The sequence below is a fragment of the Limulus polyphemus genome, unplaced genomic scaffold (genome assembly GCF_000517525.1).
Source record: "Limulus polyphemus unplaced genomic scaffold, Limulus_polyphemus-2.1.2 Scaffold1042, whole genome shotgun sequence".
NCBI lineage: Eukaryota > Metazoa > Arthropoda > Merostomata > Xiphosura > Limulidae > Limulus > Limulus polyphemus.
The window spans coordinates 35,398-52,731 of NW_013666652.1; the positions used below are offsets into that span (position 1 = coordinate 35,398).

A 17,334-nucleotide genomic window follows, 5' to 3' on the forward strand; every position below is an offset into this window, starting at 1 on the left:
TTATAGTCTTTAATCTTGTTTGGTTATAGAGATCGAATAGAAAATCAGACCCCTCCTACCACATCCACCTGTCACATCCTCTTTCACAATTCGTTGATACTTCTCTCTTAAGTTTCATTATGTATTACCTATAACCAAGAGAAAGTCAAGGTTTTCATCTATCAAATAACGTATTGTATAATCTTGTATTTTAAACAGAATATCATCAAGTTCACTCACAGAAAAAGATTTGTTCCTGTGGGAAAGTTAACAACTAGCTTGGATGAAATTGTAACGACTGTTGTTGCATAGTTAGAATTTAATTTGTTTACTTTTTGGATGTAATTAATCTCTATTCTTTGGTGCATTATTTAATTAAATAAAGATTATTAAGTGCATTACTACCTATGGTATAAAAAGTAGGGGTTAGCTCTCGTCAAAAACCTGAGAACAAGAAGAAGAAGAAGATTGGGTAAGTACTTTATTTCTTGTTTTTCTTTTTCTATATTTATTACTATAAAAATAACTAAAATCTAAAAATTTGGATCTTTTTAAGTTATTTATGACTATATTAGGTTAAATGATTAATAATAATATAAATAAAATGGTTCACGAGGCATGTTCCCCCAGTGATTTACAACTTATAATGGCACGGATAGTAGTTAGACACGGTTCAAAGGGCAATAAAACAATAAAATTTAGTTATAAATAGATGTATACTGTTATGAATTTAGAGCTACTTAGGATAAACGAATGTAGTTTCATGTTACAATTTGAAGTCATTCTAGAAAGAAGAAAAAGGTGATTTAGTTTATTTTGATTTTTTTTTTATTGTAAGAGGTCAGTCGAATTGACTGAATCTGTTTTGAGATACTGCAGAGAAAATAACATAAACTATAAAGTTTTACTAAAAAAAAAACGTTTGAAATGCATTAAGGAGGTTTTAGGGATTACACAAATGAAATTTGAGATTTTTGAGATGATGAAAAGTATTTTCAATTTTAACATGAAAATTACTTTGCACACGGACTATTCAAAACAAATACTCAGTATATTCATGGACAAATCTTTATTTTATTTTATTAAATATACTTTACTAAGACTTATAATAGTAACTGAAAGACTGCCAAATTTTATGAATGATATACACACTATATTGAAAGTTAGAAGTATTACATCTATAAAGACTAATCGAGTACAAAGAGGTCATGTGGTTGGTGAAATTGATCGAGCCTGTGTTAAAAGAGTTAAAAGCTATAATATGGAAAAACTATAACAAGTACAAAATAGTTATGAAGCTGGTCAGTGTGACCGACCTCATGGTGAGAGAGTTAAATAGAAATATACTTGTTATACGTATCAGGCCATGTATGATTAAAACCTGCTTTGCAAGTTTTCTAATGGTGTGATTTTTAGAAATTATTTTCTCTACATGTGAAAATTTTAACCTTTTCCTTTGTTTGTTTTTATAAATTTCAAATATATTCTAGATTTCAAGTGTCTGATATTATGTTGTGATAGTTTTCTGTTGAATTACTGACAATTATTCAGCAGACCAGCGGAAAGTACATAAATCCTCACCTCCACTAGAATTCGATTTATATTGTTTTTTGCAATCTTTACAAAATTCTGTTGTTTATATATTTTCTTATAGTTTCTTCTTTTGAGTGATTAACCATGTATTTCATTAATTGACTGCTATCATCTTAATGACTTGGCTACATTTTTAGATAGAAGACAATTTTCATCAACATGGAACTTTTGACTCTTATGACAAATTAGACAAAACTTATTTCTTTTTATCTTAACTGCAGTTAGAAATCACAATTATTTCAAAACAAATAGTTTATGCTATTCATAATATGTTAATTTTTTCTTGTTTTTTAGGACCAGCTCTGGAGAAACCAAGATTCTGGGTTGATGGCCTACTCTCTTGCATTACTTAACAATGTTAGCTATAATGTAGTGGAATTTGCAAAATCACAGGTTTGTTCAGCTATATTTTAAATAAAATGTAATTTTATAAAATATAATTAAGTGTTTACTTCAGTAACGATTATTTGTATGATGTAGGCAATTCTACAGACATTTGAATATGTAAATCGGCAAGTCCAGTGACAACTACAGTCGATAGAAATTCATGGTGGAATGTATCAGATCTACATTTTGACAATATTTGGCATTTCATAAGTAGTATGATGCCATGAAAAATTGATTATCACATTTCGAAGGGTATGTAATTTCCTTTTCTGACACAAAATATTCATACACTCAGATCATAAAGTGGATTCATATTGAAGATTTAGAATTTACAGGATGAAGATATGCATTGATCTTAATAAAATTGGAAAACAAAGGAATCTGGATCAACTTGGAGCAAGTTGTTGTAAGCAAAACATGGCATCTTGTAAAAGGTGGTAATCCATGCACACAAAGAATCAGTGTCAAAAGCTGTCCATGTGTCTCATGCAACAATAATCAACAAAATCAAGAAAGATCACTGTCTTAAAAAATATTGCAAGCTACTTCTATGTTGTATCCAAAGTTAGATAAACTGTAGAAAACTGTATGAACAGTACCTATCTAGGGGAAAATGGCAGTATGTGGTAACACTCTATAAAGGATAGGTGTACCTTGATAACTGTAACAAGTCTCATGTAATTTCTACTGATCAGTGTGTGAAAAAAAATGGTAGGCATCATATCATAGACCTTTTTTGAAAGGATTCATGATTATCTCTGGATACTCTTCCATGGGAAAGTTAGGGATAAAAAAAGGGAGTGGATAAAAATGTCAAAGTGAACTCTGCTTATTATCAGATCAGTGTTTTGGATTCCTTTCTACCACACAGAAATACCAGCTTTTATATTAAAGTGTAGCCAACACTTATGGTTTCACCAAGATAAGGCTTCAAGTCATATCCCTCATTCAACTGTTGCATACTTTTAAGCAGCTGGAGGATTAAATAAGTATTCATGCTATTCCACATGAAGACATTCTGGTGAAGTTGGCAGGTGCAACACCTATGAAGCAGTCACTGGGAAACAGTTGTTCTCATACACTAGATGTATTATAGAAAGTTTGTTGTGTGGAGTGGTGTATTTGGACTTCAGAGTCGTATGTTGGAGCCTTTTGCTATAGAAACATTGCCCGGAGGGCTGTTGTCAAGATGAATGGTTATCAGATAAAATATGACTAGATGCGGCAATATGGATTGTAATGATTTGTGAGGCTAGAAAATAGTTGTAAGTTTACATATGTGGAGTAGGTGCATTGCACCAACCCCTGTTTCTGTGAAGCTAAATGTAACAGTGTTTACTATAATTTTGATTTTATAAATGTGTCTTCATAAAATTTAGTAAGTCTTTTTAATAAACATTACACGTGTTTTTGGCAAAATACTTATTATTTTTAATAAAGTATTTTTGCTAAAGATTTGTATGTGGATTTATGGAGCCAGACTGACTAGTTTGAGTGCAAATTGATTTTTCATATTAAGAATAAAAAAATCATTTTTTTCATCTTAGTTTTCATATTTTATTTGCATAATCTTTAGAACCTGAATGAAAGTCTAAAGTTTTTCTTCAGTAAAACTTTATTTGTTTTTCTCTGTCTTAATATTAACAGTAATGAAAAGTTAAAAAAATGAACTAAAATTGAAAGTGCAATTTTTTCTAGAATGTTTGTTTGTTTGTAATTAAGCACAAAACTCCACAATGGGCCATCTGTGCTCTCCCCACCATGGGTATTGAAACCCGGTTTCTAGGGTTGTAAGTTCGCAGGCATACCGCTGTGCCACTGGGGGGCTTTCTAGAATGTCTTGAGATTGTAACATACAATTACAAATATTTATCCTAAACAGCTTATATCTGTTGTAATTTGATTTTTTATTTTATTGCTCTTTGATTCATGTATTTCATGTATAACTTAAAGCAATAAATTACCAGGCAAAAACTTAGTGCAAGTTACAGTAATTGAATTACCTAACAAACAATAGCAGCTTACATACGGGCCTCATGAAAAAGTTTTAATTTTTTTTATTTAAATTTCATTATCTAAATTAATAAATATATAATTTTAACATTTTTGTTACATTTATAACTAAGTAAAAAGTATACATAAAAAACAATATATATAGTTCTTATGTATGATTGATGGCAGATCAAAATAATTTTTATTTATTTCAAATATGCAGTTAAGAAAACAAAAAATCAGCATGTACAAAATATATAACGTCCTAAAACTATTATAATTTAATCGGCATTCTAACTAAGCTGGTTGAGATCGTCTCCATGATAACACACAAATAAAAATGAGGCCAAAAATTTCAAAATCCTTCATCTGAAATTAGCTGGCCTCCAGAAATTGAGTGGATTCCTCATTTCCTTTTTTGGTTATAAATAATTCAATGGCAAACGTCAGAGAAAATTACTGACATTCTCTGAAAGACAGGACATGATTGGAGGGTGTAGCATATGGGTTTGACCTTCTTTTTTATACATCAATAAAGCAAGAAGCTTGTAGGTTATATATTTACTTTGTGACTTCACATTAGCTATGATATACATGTAAGTTTTGTAAAACTCAGTAGATCATGTTGGGGGGTAGAAAAAAATCTAAAATGTGCAAATTTGGTGTGAAGAACTGTCATGTGATACAGAGAAGTGAAGATTGAGAACTTATTGAAATAATTCCTTTTAATATTAAGAAATAAAAACTTGCATAACATTAAAATTTGAATTATAAACTGTTTTGATGCTAAGTTTATTGACATACATTGATAGTAAATTTTATTAATTAAGTTTTGATTATAACTATAAAAGTAGTCACATGTGCACTTTGACTTCTGCCTGTGCACATAGGGTTAATATAATGTATGCATTCTCTGTACATGTCTTGAAATTGAGCATTCCTAGCAGTCTATAGACACAGAAATTAGAATAAAAAAGATAGATGAATAAAATACATCATTTGGTGATGGAAGTGTTTTGTTTTTATTTAATTTAGTGTTTCTAAGTTTCAATCAGATTTCAGTTAATTTTCTAAAATTTTCTTTACAAAATGTACGTATAAAAAGATTTTCTTAGTTAATTGTCTTTACTTCAGTTACCCACACATGGTACTATTTCAGAAATATTTCTTAATCCTTCCATTTGATGTTGAATTCAATATATTCTGAAAATAAATGAAATAATTTGAATTTTAATCCATAGGTTGAATGGATGAGTGACAAAATTATGAGAACCTTTGAAGGTGCTCGAAACAATCCATTTCAGTTCAAGCATCTGCAGCTCTGCCATAGCCTTCCAGAATTAAATCGTGTTCCAGATCCAAAGGTTAGAAGAAATTTGACCCCTACAAATTCAGTGTAAAGAAAACCACAAAACTGTAGTAAAAAATTTCTTGTTCTGATTATAATAGTTGATTGCTGGCTTGTTACTGTTGTTATTTCAAAAGGCATAAGCTCATGTAAGCTTTACCAGACTGTCTGTTCCATTATATAACTACTGATAAGCAATAACAAACTTCCATTACAAGCTAAGAATTTAATCATTGAATATCCTAGGCTTTCTGTATTTTAGCTTCTACCTAAGATACATAAGCCAGACTATCCTGGCAGACCCATAATTTCAACATGCAGCTGTCCTACTTTAGTTACCTGGATTCCATCCTAACTCCCTTAGTTCATCAACTCCCTACTTACATTTAAGACACCAATGATACCTTACAAAAAACTGCAAATTTTATGTCAAATTCAGATTCTATTATTTTATTCACACTTGACATAACATTGTTGTATACTTCCATTCCACATGAAGATGAACTCAAGGCCCTAAAACACTACCTTCACAGAAGGGATACCCTAGACCCACCTACTGAAACCGTGATTAGATTAGCTGAATTAGTTTTATCGTTAAATGCTTTTTCTTTTGACACCAAATTCTATAAATAAGTGAAGAGTGTAGTAATGGGTACCAAAATGGGTCCCTCCTATGCTAACCCCTTTGTTTGTTACATGAAGATTGCATATTTCGGAACTACACAGGTGTACTCTCCCTGCCTTATATTGTAGATATGTTGATGATGTTTTGGTGTAGCTACATGCACCAATGATGAACCCGATCTTCTTGTTCTGTTCATTCAATCCTTTTACCCATCACTCCAATACACATCTTCTGTTTCTTACCAAACCATTTCAGTTCTTGACATAAATGTTTCTGTGACTGATGATGGCAACCTCGTGATGTCTGTATATTACAAATGACAGACACATACAACTACTAATATTTTCACTCCAGTCATTGACAGTGTGTCAAAAGAAACATTCCCAAATCACGAAACACCAGATTGTGTAGGCTCTACAGTACAACCAAGATTATAATAGCAAATTTATCAACATGCTCCACTTTTTCGAAAAACGTGGCTACCCTACTTCTCTTCTTTCTCACACTACAGACTAACAATAAATGTTCGAGTTTAGCTTCTCTTGAGCACTTTTAAAGTGCTTGCCTTATGTCATGTCCTCTCCAACACCAATGAAAGAACCACAATTGAAAGAGAAATAATTTTAAAATTGGGTTGTTGTTTATGTCTTATGGGTATTGACAAATAGTTCAGCTTTTTATAATTTTTTAAAATACCCTTCTTTTATTGTCTTAAAATGTTTAAGTTATTTCTTTCTCTGCTATGTAAAGTTGTTCTGTTTTTAATAATTTTTAATATTGTTTTTTAATCACCAGCTTTATTATATTGTGTTTACTGTATTGTTTAATTCTTGTAGTTCTATTTTGCATTACATTCTGTTTTTGTGTATTGTTTCATTTCAAAACATTCCTTTAATTGTCATTACCCAGCAGTTTTGTTTCTGTCTTGAAAAAGAGCATTTGCTTGAAACATTGCTAAGTAATTAAATTACTACCATAGTTTTTATAGGTGATTTTTCTCTAAAAGCTAATTTCTTTATTTTATCACCTGGGTTTAGAACCTAAGTTTTTCAGTAAATTCTCATTCTATTCAGCTGTAAATAATTTTGTACATGTCAGATTAAAACATATTTTCCATTGTTTTGTAAATAAAACAGGTAGTATTAGCCAGTAGTCCAGATTTGGAGTGTGGGTTTTCCAGAGAACTTTTTATTCAGTGGTGTACCAACCCTCGCAACAGTATCATCCTAACCAACCGAACTTCACCAGGTACACTGGGGCGTCAACTGATCCAAAATCCAAACCAGTGCACTGTCACAATATTGGTAGTAAAACATTTTATCATAACTGAAAGCAGTTTCTTTAGTGAATACTTGCTTTGCCCTAAAACTACTTTATATTTCACATAAAGAAAAATCAATTATACAAAATAAACTGTTAAAAAGTACAAAAAAGAATTTTAATTATAGGAAGCTTTTTTATTTAAATTGTTAATCAGAAGGTTTCATTTAATATGTGTAATAGGTTTAAACCTGATATATATTCATTTATGTATACTTATTTTATATTACTTAGCCAGCAAATTGATATTATTTTGTTCCAGTCTTTACATGAGTCTCCAATGAACTGAGAGCTATATTGGATTATACATTTGAACAGAATAGAAAAAGAGCTTTCAGTTTTTATATCACTAGTCTATGATTTTTCAAAGATAAGATATAAGCAATTCTGTACACCATAATTAGCTAGAATCAATAAAATTACACTTTTACTGAAGTTAAATTATAAAATTGCTACAATTTTATTCAAAACTATTAAGATTTTCCTCCTAGGGAGCTGAGTGATGTTTTATGCTTAGAAAAAAAATTCAGGAAAGTCACAAACACTAATATGTTTCATTCAGAGCGAGCTGAAATAAACCCATAATTACAATTTACAATTTTTCAAATTTTATAAAAAACTAAATAAATTAAATTAAATCATCTGAAGTATTTTAACACTCACAGTATGGGCTCAGTCAATATGACCAATCACGTGACTTTTTTGTACTCGTTTAAAATGTTTGTAGATTTAATACTTATAACTCTCAATATAGTGTGTATATCTTTACAAAATTTGGCAGTCGTTCAGTTAACATTATAAGTCTTTCACATACAAAAAAATTATATTTTTTAATTAAGTATTTTTAATAAAATATAATAAAGATTATCCATGAATATATTGAGTATTTGTTTTGATTGCTCCATGTGCAAAGTAATTTTCATGTTAAAATTAAGAATACTTTTCCTGATCTCAAAAATTTCAAATTTCCTTTGTGTAATCCCTAAAACCTCCTAAATACATTTCAAATAAACCTTTATCTTTTATCTGTTATTATCTCTTCCTTATATCAAAACGGGATTTGTCAATTCAACCAACCCCATAACCAAAAAAAAAAAAAAACAACAAAATAAACCTAAATTACCCTTGTTTTCTTTCTAGAATGACTTCAAATTGTAACATGAAACTACAATTATTTATCCTAAGTAGCTCTAAGTTCATAACAGTATACATCCACTTATAATTAAATTTTATTGTTTTATTGCCCTTTGAACTGTTTCCAACTACTATCCATGCCATTATAAGTTGTAAATCACTTGGAGAATGTGCAGGTCATATTGCACTATGAATTACATTACCTACCAGCTGCTTGCATGTGTGCCTTGTAAACTATTTTAATCATATTATTGTTACTTATTTTACCTAATCTAGACTTAAATAACTTAAAAAAATCCATATTTTTATATTTTAGTTACTTTTATAATAATAAATAAAGAATATATATAAAAAACAAGAAATAGTACTTATCCAATCTTCCTTTTTTTTGCTCTCCATTGTCAAAGTCAGTTAAGCCTAATTTTTTATAGTAATGATAGTAATGCACTTAATAATGCACCAAAGAATATAGACTAATTACATGCAAAAAGTAGACAAATTCCCTTACCACTCAAAATGTTTCTGGCTTTCTAACTATGTGACAAGAGCCATTATAAATTCATCCAATCTAGTTGTTAACTTTCCCAATTATGATTTGTCTGAGTAACAACCATTTTATATAGAGTAACTTATGTTTAATTTTGTACTTTTTCGAGAGGTGGTGGATAAAATAAGGATGATGATATAATAAGAGAAAATGTGTCATGTGAGTCACACTAGTAGAAATTCAGGATTTTTTTTATATTGCCTTGTAGAATTAAGAACTTAAAACTTATATTCTTAGTGGGAAAAAATTAATCGTAGTGAAGTACATTGAGACTGTGTATAGACTTTTAAGCAACAGTAAGTGATAAATTTCTTGTTTTTATATATATATATAATAAATTATTGATATATATATATTAAAAGTAATTGAAATGTATTAAATTAACTTATTTGATTAAACAAGAAAACTGAAAGAGAAAAATTAAAAATTGTTTCCTGATACTTGAGGAACCCATGTACTAAGATGTCATGAAACTTTGTTAACCCTTAACTTTCTGCACTCCCAGTAATTTATTGCTTTTCATGGTAGTTAGACATGGTTCAAAATGAAATTAAAGCAATTGTGAAACAGTTAAGAGGCTTAAAGGTCTTACAGTAAATCATTTTAATTATATGTTACAATCTGCAGTCAGTCTAGTAGAAAATAAAGTAGTAGTATTTTTAACATGAAAATCACCTTTTACTCTAAGTGAGACTGATCAATCTGAGTCAGACCGACTCAGTAAATTCACAGACAAATCTTTAGTAAAAATGCTTTATTAAACATTCTAATGTCTTGTGTACAATGTACTTGTAATGTTTACCAAAAGCTTACCAAATTTTGTGACAATACATTGGTAAATTAGGAATTCTAGTAAACATTACTTTTTTCATCATGGTCTTGGTTCAATGGACAGGCTCCATGCACATAGGTTTACTTATTTGTACCCCTGTGCTCTTTTATAACAAGCTTTGCATCTAGATTTAGCACTTGTGTTTAGTGACGTTTTAGCAGTATAGTTTGAAATATGTAATTTATTTGCTCATGTTGGATAACAAGATTTATACCGTGAGTTGCTGAGTACTGCAGTTTCAATTTGTATCAATCTTATTAGCCCAGCTAAATTGATGACAGGGAAATTATCCAAGTGAGTTTTATATATATATGCCTTTTGGTCGGTATGTATAAATAAAATCTACACCAAACTGTTCCAAACTCTTAATTTGTTTCATATTTCAAATTATACCACTGGACAAAAATTTAAGTTCCAAGTTCAACTAAAAAAGTAGTCTCAAAACCTCTTTTAATATGAAAGAATTTAAAGGTGTTTGTGTGTGTAAACAAAATCTATAAAAACTCTCTCGCTACAAAACGTTTACTACTAGAAATTATTTTTAGGCTATTGCACACATTTTGACAAAACATTTTTAAGATTTTTAGAAAGGATAAGAAGTAAATTTCATAGATACTGTTTAGTAGAAATGAAAAACTAATAAAATGCTAGTTCTTAGAAATTTTTGTATCTAGGTATGTTTTAATTCACAAATATATTTTTATTAAACCTTAAAGAGAAATTATTTTGAGTTTGAAAAATCCATAACTTTCTATTTCTAACATTTGTAATTAATTTTTATAAGGTGAAACGCAGAGTCAGATTGGAGGGAGCTGAGCTTGAAGATTACATGAGGAAAGAGAAAGAAAAAGAACTAGAAGCAGCAAAGCTGAAAGCAGAAAAAGGAGGGTAATTGTAATAAATTTTGTTGCTTTACTATATATATATACCACTTATTTGAAGCAGAAATTTAAGCCCTGTACTTGTAGCAAAAAAATGTAAATAAATATGATTATATGTATATATATTATATTTACTTTAACCCTTTTGCAATGGGCTGGTGTATTTTACACAACCTTGTAACAACGAAAAAAAATGATATAAATCTAAATTACCATTTTTCTTTCTAGAATGACTTAATTAATTGTTTTATTGCCCTTTGAACTGTGTCTAACTAATTCATTCCAAATAAGTTGTAAATCACATGGTGAACATGCAGCTCACATTATCGTATCAAATTACGTAATGCAAGAGTTGCTTGTGAGGAATTTTTATTTTTTATCTAACCTAATTTAAACTAATAAATTTTTCAATTTTTACATTTTAGTTACTACTTTTTCATAATAAATAAAGAACACACAAAACAAGAATTATAGTACTTACCGGTTTTGTTTTTGTTTTTTTTGCTGTCAACTTCAAAAAACTTAAGTCTACTTTTTTATACTAGTGGTACTACTACTACTACAATAAAGAATGTTTTTATTTAATAAATAATGCAGCTAAGAACACAGAAAAATAACATTCAAAAAGCAAACAATATCTTATGACTATTTGAATTTTTCTTGCTTTCTAACTATGCAATAAGAGTCTTTTAAAATTCAGCTAAGCTCGCTGATGTGATTCTTGTGAGAAAAAATTTTAGAACTGGAGGCAAAGTAGACAATTCTCTTTACAGAAAACGTTGTAGTATAATACGTTATTTGATAGGTTAAAACTTTGACTTTCTATTGGTTATAAATAATACAGTATAAAACATCAGAGAGAACAATTGGAAATTTGTGAAAGAGAGACTGTGACAGGTGGGTGTGGCAAGCGGATCTGATTTTCTGTTTTATGGCTCCATAAAAGTATAAGATTGAAGGTTATAAAATTGTGCTTTGCCTGAGTAATATGTTAAATTGTGTGCTTGTCAGAGGTGTGGTAAATAAGTTAAAGAAGAGGGAAGACCTACAAAGCAAATGTCTCCATTCTCATACTAGGGGGGATTAAGGATTTTTTAAAATATTTCCTTATGAAATTAAGAACTTAAAATTTATATAATATTGAAATTTAATTTATTATCTGTTTTTAATGCCAAGTTTATTCATATACATAAATTTTTGAAGTTTAAGTTTTGAATGTAACGTTATCCTTTTTAATATAAAAAAAATCTTAAATATATTACTAAAATCTCTTTCGTTTTATGTGTTTATAGGTAATAAAAGTTGGTGTGGTCTCTGCTATGGATCATTAAGAAAATTATAAAGACCTTTAATATTAAAAAGTCTCATTGCTGGGATTTGTTGATTGCCAAGGCCAGTTTTTCCTTTTTTTTTTGTTTACATTAACCTTATCACCACAGGTATCCTTTGCTGCGCATGACACAAGGTTTTAGTGTCTCACATTGAAAATTTTATTAAATTACTTTTAGTTTATGTTATACCAATTAGTATATCATAAAATCTTATCTAATAATACATATTTTAATAATATATGTTTTAAGTTCTTAAATTTATAAGGCAGTATTTAAAAAAATCCTGAATTTTCCTTAGTGTGACATACATGACACATTTTCTCTAGGTATGTTCTCTATTTTATCCATCACCCCTCCAAAAAGTATGAAATACGACGTAAATTACTCACTAAATAATCGTCATTGCTCAAACAAACCATAATTTTATAGCCTATAATTTTGTTTGGTTACGGAGCTATCATATAGAAAATCAGACCCCTCCTGTCAAATCTTCTCTTTCAGGAATTGTTGATAGTTTTCTCTCATGTTAATTATATATTACCTATAACAAATAGAAAGCCAAGATTTTCATCTATCTAGCTCATGGGTAAGGTAATTCAATAGCATAATATGAGTTGCATGTTCTCCAAGTGATTTATAATTTATAATAGCACAAATAGTAGTTAGACATGGTTGAAAAGGCAATAAAACAGTGTATACTGTTACGAGTTTAAGGCTACTTAGAATTAAAGAATGTAGTTTCATGTTACATTTGAAGTCATTCTAGAAAGAAAAAAGGGTAATTGAGATTTATTTAGATTTTTTTTTTATTTTTGATGGTCACAAGACTGGTCAAATTGAACAACCATGTATAGGGTTAGGGTAGAGAAAATAACAGATAAAATGTAAAGTTTTACTGAAAACAAACGTTTGAAATGTACTTAGGAGGTTTTAGAGATTACACAAATGAAATTTGAGATTTTTGAGATGAAGTATTTGTAATCTTAACATGAAAATCACTTTGCACATGGACAATTCAAAACAAATATCGATATATTCAAGGACAAATCTTTTTTTAGTTTATTAAAAATACTTCACTAAAAAATATACGAGTTTTTGTATCTGAAAGACTTATAATGTTTACTGAAATATACTATTAAAAGTCATTAGTATCAAGTTGAATGAGTACAAAGAGGTCATGTGGTTGGTCAGATTGACCGAACCTGTATTGAGAGAATTACTGTGTAATTTTCATGCAAAACTACTGAAGGACTATGTGCACTAGCCATTCCCAATTTTAAAGTGATACATTAGAGGGAGAGCATCTGGTCAATACCACCCACAGACAATTCTTGGGTTACTCTTTACAAATGAATAGTGGGATTTATTGTCATATTATAACTCCTCTAACCCTGAAAGGGCAAGCATTTTTGGGGATGGGTTTCAGTGTCTGTAAATTTTATTATTTTTAAGTTTAACAGGTAATGCATCTGGTGACTGTAGTAGCCAAAGTATGTTGTAAAGAACACTTTTTTTTTTACTTGTTCACACTGTGGACTCTGCATATATAGTATATATATTGTACCAAAATGGCCCAAACCACTCTGTCTTAACTGATGGGCATTTCTAAGACATTAGCTTTGTAATTATTAAGGCTGGTAATGAGGTATTTATTGGTCCTTTTTTTTTATGAATTTAATGTTTAATTATATAATTTTGTATGTATTGCTATTTTAATCAATAAATATGATTATTAATGTTTGTTTTCATATTATCTCCAAAAATATGTCTGCTTCTAAACTATTAAATGGTAGGTAAATTACTAAGAGTTGATAAGTTCAAAACAGCAAGCTTAAATTTTTTCAAATTAAAGTTATTTTTGATTATTGAAAGCTTTTCAAGATTACCATGGATAAACCATAAGCAAACTTATTCACAAATTCTTTGGTTTACTCAGTTTTTTACTCTGTTATATCTTTTTCACTAAATTTCATCGAAGTAAATAATTCATGGTATGAAGTGATTTAAAATTGTTTATAAATGATTATTACATGAAGTGGAATGTGAGGTTTAAAAAATGTTTGTTCTTATTTTTTCTAGTGACATGGAAGACTCTGATTCTAGTGAAGATAGTGATATTGAAATGGAAGTAGATATTGTAGGGAAAGCTAAGCATGATCTGATGATGAAAACAGAAGTATGTTTATATTCAATATGATAAATGTTTGGTGTATTTAATACTTGTGTAGACATACCAATGCTTTTTAGAAGTTACACTGTAGTTTGAATGCTCAGTGATCTGTGGTGTTAATTACTGTGTAAAGCATTAACAAAAAGTCTTGTTATCATGAATGAACATATGATTATTGAACTTTTCTTTTGACATACTGGATTGGAACTTGCACATGTTTATTTCAAGATGTGGAAATGTAACCCAATAGCTTTTAATGTCTTTACCATTCAATATTAACACTAATAATCATGACCTAATGCAAAAAATTCGTAAAATGTTTAGGGAATAAAAGACTTTTGGTCACAAACAAAAGAGAAACACAGCTTATCCTCAGCTGCAGCAGTTAATGTTGATTGTGTCAGATCTAACTATTGTTTTGGTTAGACTTGTTAACTATATCTTCCTGGGCATCATTTAGTATGCATGTCATGAGGTTTTAGTGGTTTATATTCAAAATTTTATTAAATTACTTTTTGTTCATTTTATACCAGTTAGCATAGCATAAAATCATAGCTAATAATCCATATTTTAATAGTATATAAGTTTTAAGTTCTTAATTCTACAAGGAAATATTTTTAAAAATCCTGAATTTCCACTAGTGTGATCCACTTAGCATGTCATCATTCCTATTTTATCCATCACCCATCGAAATTAAACGTAAAATACTCTATATAAAATCTTTATTGCTCAAACAAACCATAATTTTTATAGCCTTCAATTTTATTTGGTTACAGAGCCATCAAATAGAAAACCAGACCCCTTTTGCCACACCCATCTGTCACATCCTCTCTTACATTTAATTCTATATTATCTATAACCAATAGAAAACCAAGGTTTTCATCTGTCAAATTACATATTGTATTATGTCGGATTCTGAAGAGAGAATTGTCAATTTCTCTTTTAGTACAAGCTTTGTTCCACAGTAAATATAACTATCATCTTGGATGAACTTGTAATGGCTCTTGTCACATTGTTAGAAAATAGTAAATTAAAAATAATTCACTATAAAATATGATTTTTTTGATGTGAAAGACTTATAATGTTTATTGAAAGTTTGCCAAATTTCATGAAGGTATACACACTATATTAAAAGTGAGTCGTATTAAATCTATAAGACTTTAAACGAGTGCAAAGAGGCCTTGTGGTCAGTCAAATTGACTGCACCAGTATTGAGAGAGTTAAAAGTTAAATTATGCAGTTATGTGGAAAGTTTAATAAAGATTGCTCAATATTTTTGTTTAATTTGAATAAATTGTATTTTAAAACTATAAAATTATTGCTGTTATTTTTTAGCAGCACCAAATTAATTAGTAGTAAAATAAGCAAAATTGTAATAGCATGAGCTAGTGTTTTACTACTGTTATTTTTTAGCAACAAGAAAGTAATTAGAAGAAAAAGAAGGAGAAATTGTAAGAGCATGCATGAACTAGTGTTAAATTTGACATTCTTTAGATTAGAGATTCCCAACCTGTGGTCCATGGAAAAGTTTTATAATTGAAAATGGAAAGGTTTGTCCATCCTAGAGCAAAAAATTCAGCTATATAAGCAGGAAAAATATACAAGTGGAGAAATCTAGAACTCTATGTTATGTGGCTTTTGAGATAAAGCTAGAAAATGTTTATTTTACTTTCAAGTCTTTGCTTGTTGGAGCTTTCTTGTGACAGAACATTAAGGTCATAGGTTAACTCAACAAGGGGTTGGTCAATTTGACCTGGTCACGTGACCTTTTGTAGTAATTTAAAGTGTTTATAGATTTCATACTACTGACTTTTAATATAGTGTGTATATCTTCATGAAATTTAGCAGTCTTTCAGTTAACATTATAAGTCCTTCACATATTTTTTATTGAAGTATTTTAAAAAACTAAAAAAAGATTTGTTCTTTAATATATCGAGTATTTGTTTTGAATAGTCCATGTGCAATGTGATTTTCATGTTAAGATTAAAAATACTTCATCTCAAATTTCATTTGTGTAATCCCTAAAACCTCCTAAATGCATTTAAAACGTTTTTTTTTTCACTAAATCTTTATAGTTTATATGTTATTTTCTCTACCCTATCTCAAAACAGAATCAGTCAATTCGACCAACCTCGTAACCACCAAAAAAAATCTAAATAAACGTAAATTAACCTTGTTTTCTTTCTAGAATGACTTCAAGTTGTAACATGAAACTACATTTGTTTATCCTAAGAAGTCCTAAGTTCATAACATTATATAATTAAATGTTATTGTTTTATTGCTGTTTGAACCATGTCAGACTACTATCTGTGGCATTATAAGTTGTAAATCATTCGGGGAACATGCAACTCACGTTACGCTATCGAATTACATTACCCACAAGCTGCTTGCATGCATGCCTCGTGAACCATTTTAATTATATTATTATTACTTATTTTACCTAATCTAGTCCTAAATAACTTAAAAAGATCCATACTTTTAATTTTAATTACTTTTATAATAATAAATGAAGTATAAATATGAAAAACAAGAAATAAAGTACTTACCCAATCTTCTTTTTTTCTTGCCCTCAGTTGTCGAGGAGAGTTAAGCCTGATTTTTTTTTAGTGAGTATAGTGAAGCACTTAACAATTTTTATTTAATCAAATAATGCACCAAAGAATATAGACTAATAACGTGCAAAAATTAGAGAAATTCACTTACTTTTAAAAAATTTTCATGGCTTTCTAACTATGCGACAAAAGCTGTTACAAATTCATCGAAGCTAGCCAAATAAAGTTGCTACTCTGAGTGAAATTGATGGTTGTCTGTTCAGAACACAATGTTATACAATATGCCATTTGATAGATGAAATCCTTGACTTTCTACTGGTTACAGGTAATATATAATGAAACGTAAGAGAGAACTATCAACGAAGTGTGACAGGAGAGGTCTGTTTTTCTATTTGATAGCTCTGTAACCAAAAAAAATTGAAGGACTATAAAAATTATGGTCTGTTTGAGCAATAACGATTTTATAGAGAGTATTTTACATTTAATTTTGTACATTTTGGAGGGGTGATGGATAAAATAGGGATGATGACAGGCTAAGACAAAATGTGTCACGTGTGTTGCACTAGTGGAAATTTGGGATTTTTGTATATATTTCCTTGTATAATTAAGAACTTTAAACTTGTATATTATTAAAATATGGATT

The 17,334-nt window shown here is 29.3% G+C and overlaps 1 protein-coding gene across 6 annotated transcripts in view; it reads left to right on the plus strand.

Annotated features, from left to right (window-relative positions):
• LOC106461842 (cleavage and polyadenylation specificity factor subunit 2-like) overlaps window positions 1-17,334 on the plus strand; it is a 63,964-nt gene that overhangs the window by 27,662 nt on the left and 18,968 nt on the right. For 5 of the 6 annotated variants that reach the window (XM_013921703.2, XM_013921701.2, XM_013921702.2 and 2 more), the window contains 5 exons: window positions 1,867-1,965; window positions 5,193-5,315; window positions 7,061-7,228; window positions 10,542-10,645; window positions 14,049-14,145. In XM_013921703.2, the coding sequence (XP_013777157.1) occupies window positions 1,867-1,965; window positions 5,193-5,315; window positions 7,061-7,228; window positions 10,542-10,645; window positions 14,049-14,145 (591 nt within the window). The remainder of the gene's footprint in view (window positions 1-1,866; window positions 1,966-5,192; window positions 5,316-7,060; window positions 7,229-10,541; window positions 10,646-14,048; window positions 14,146-17,334) is intronic. The other variant, XM_022388916.1, reaches the window with a different exon arrangement.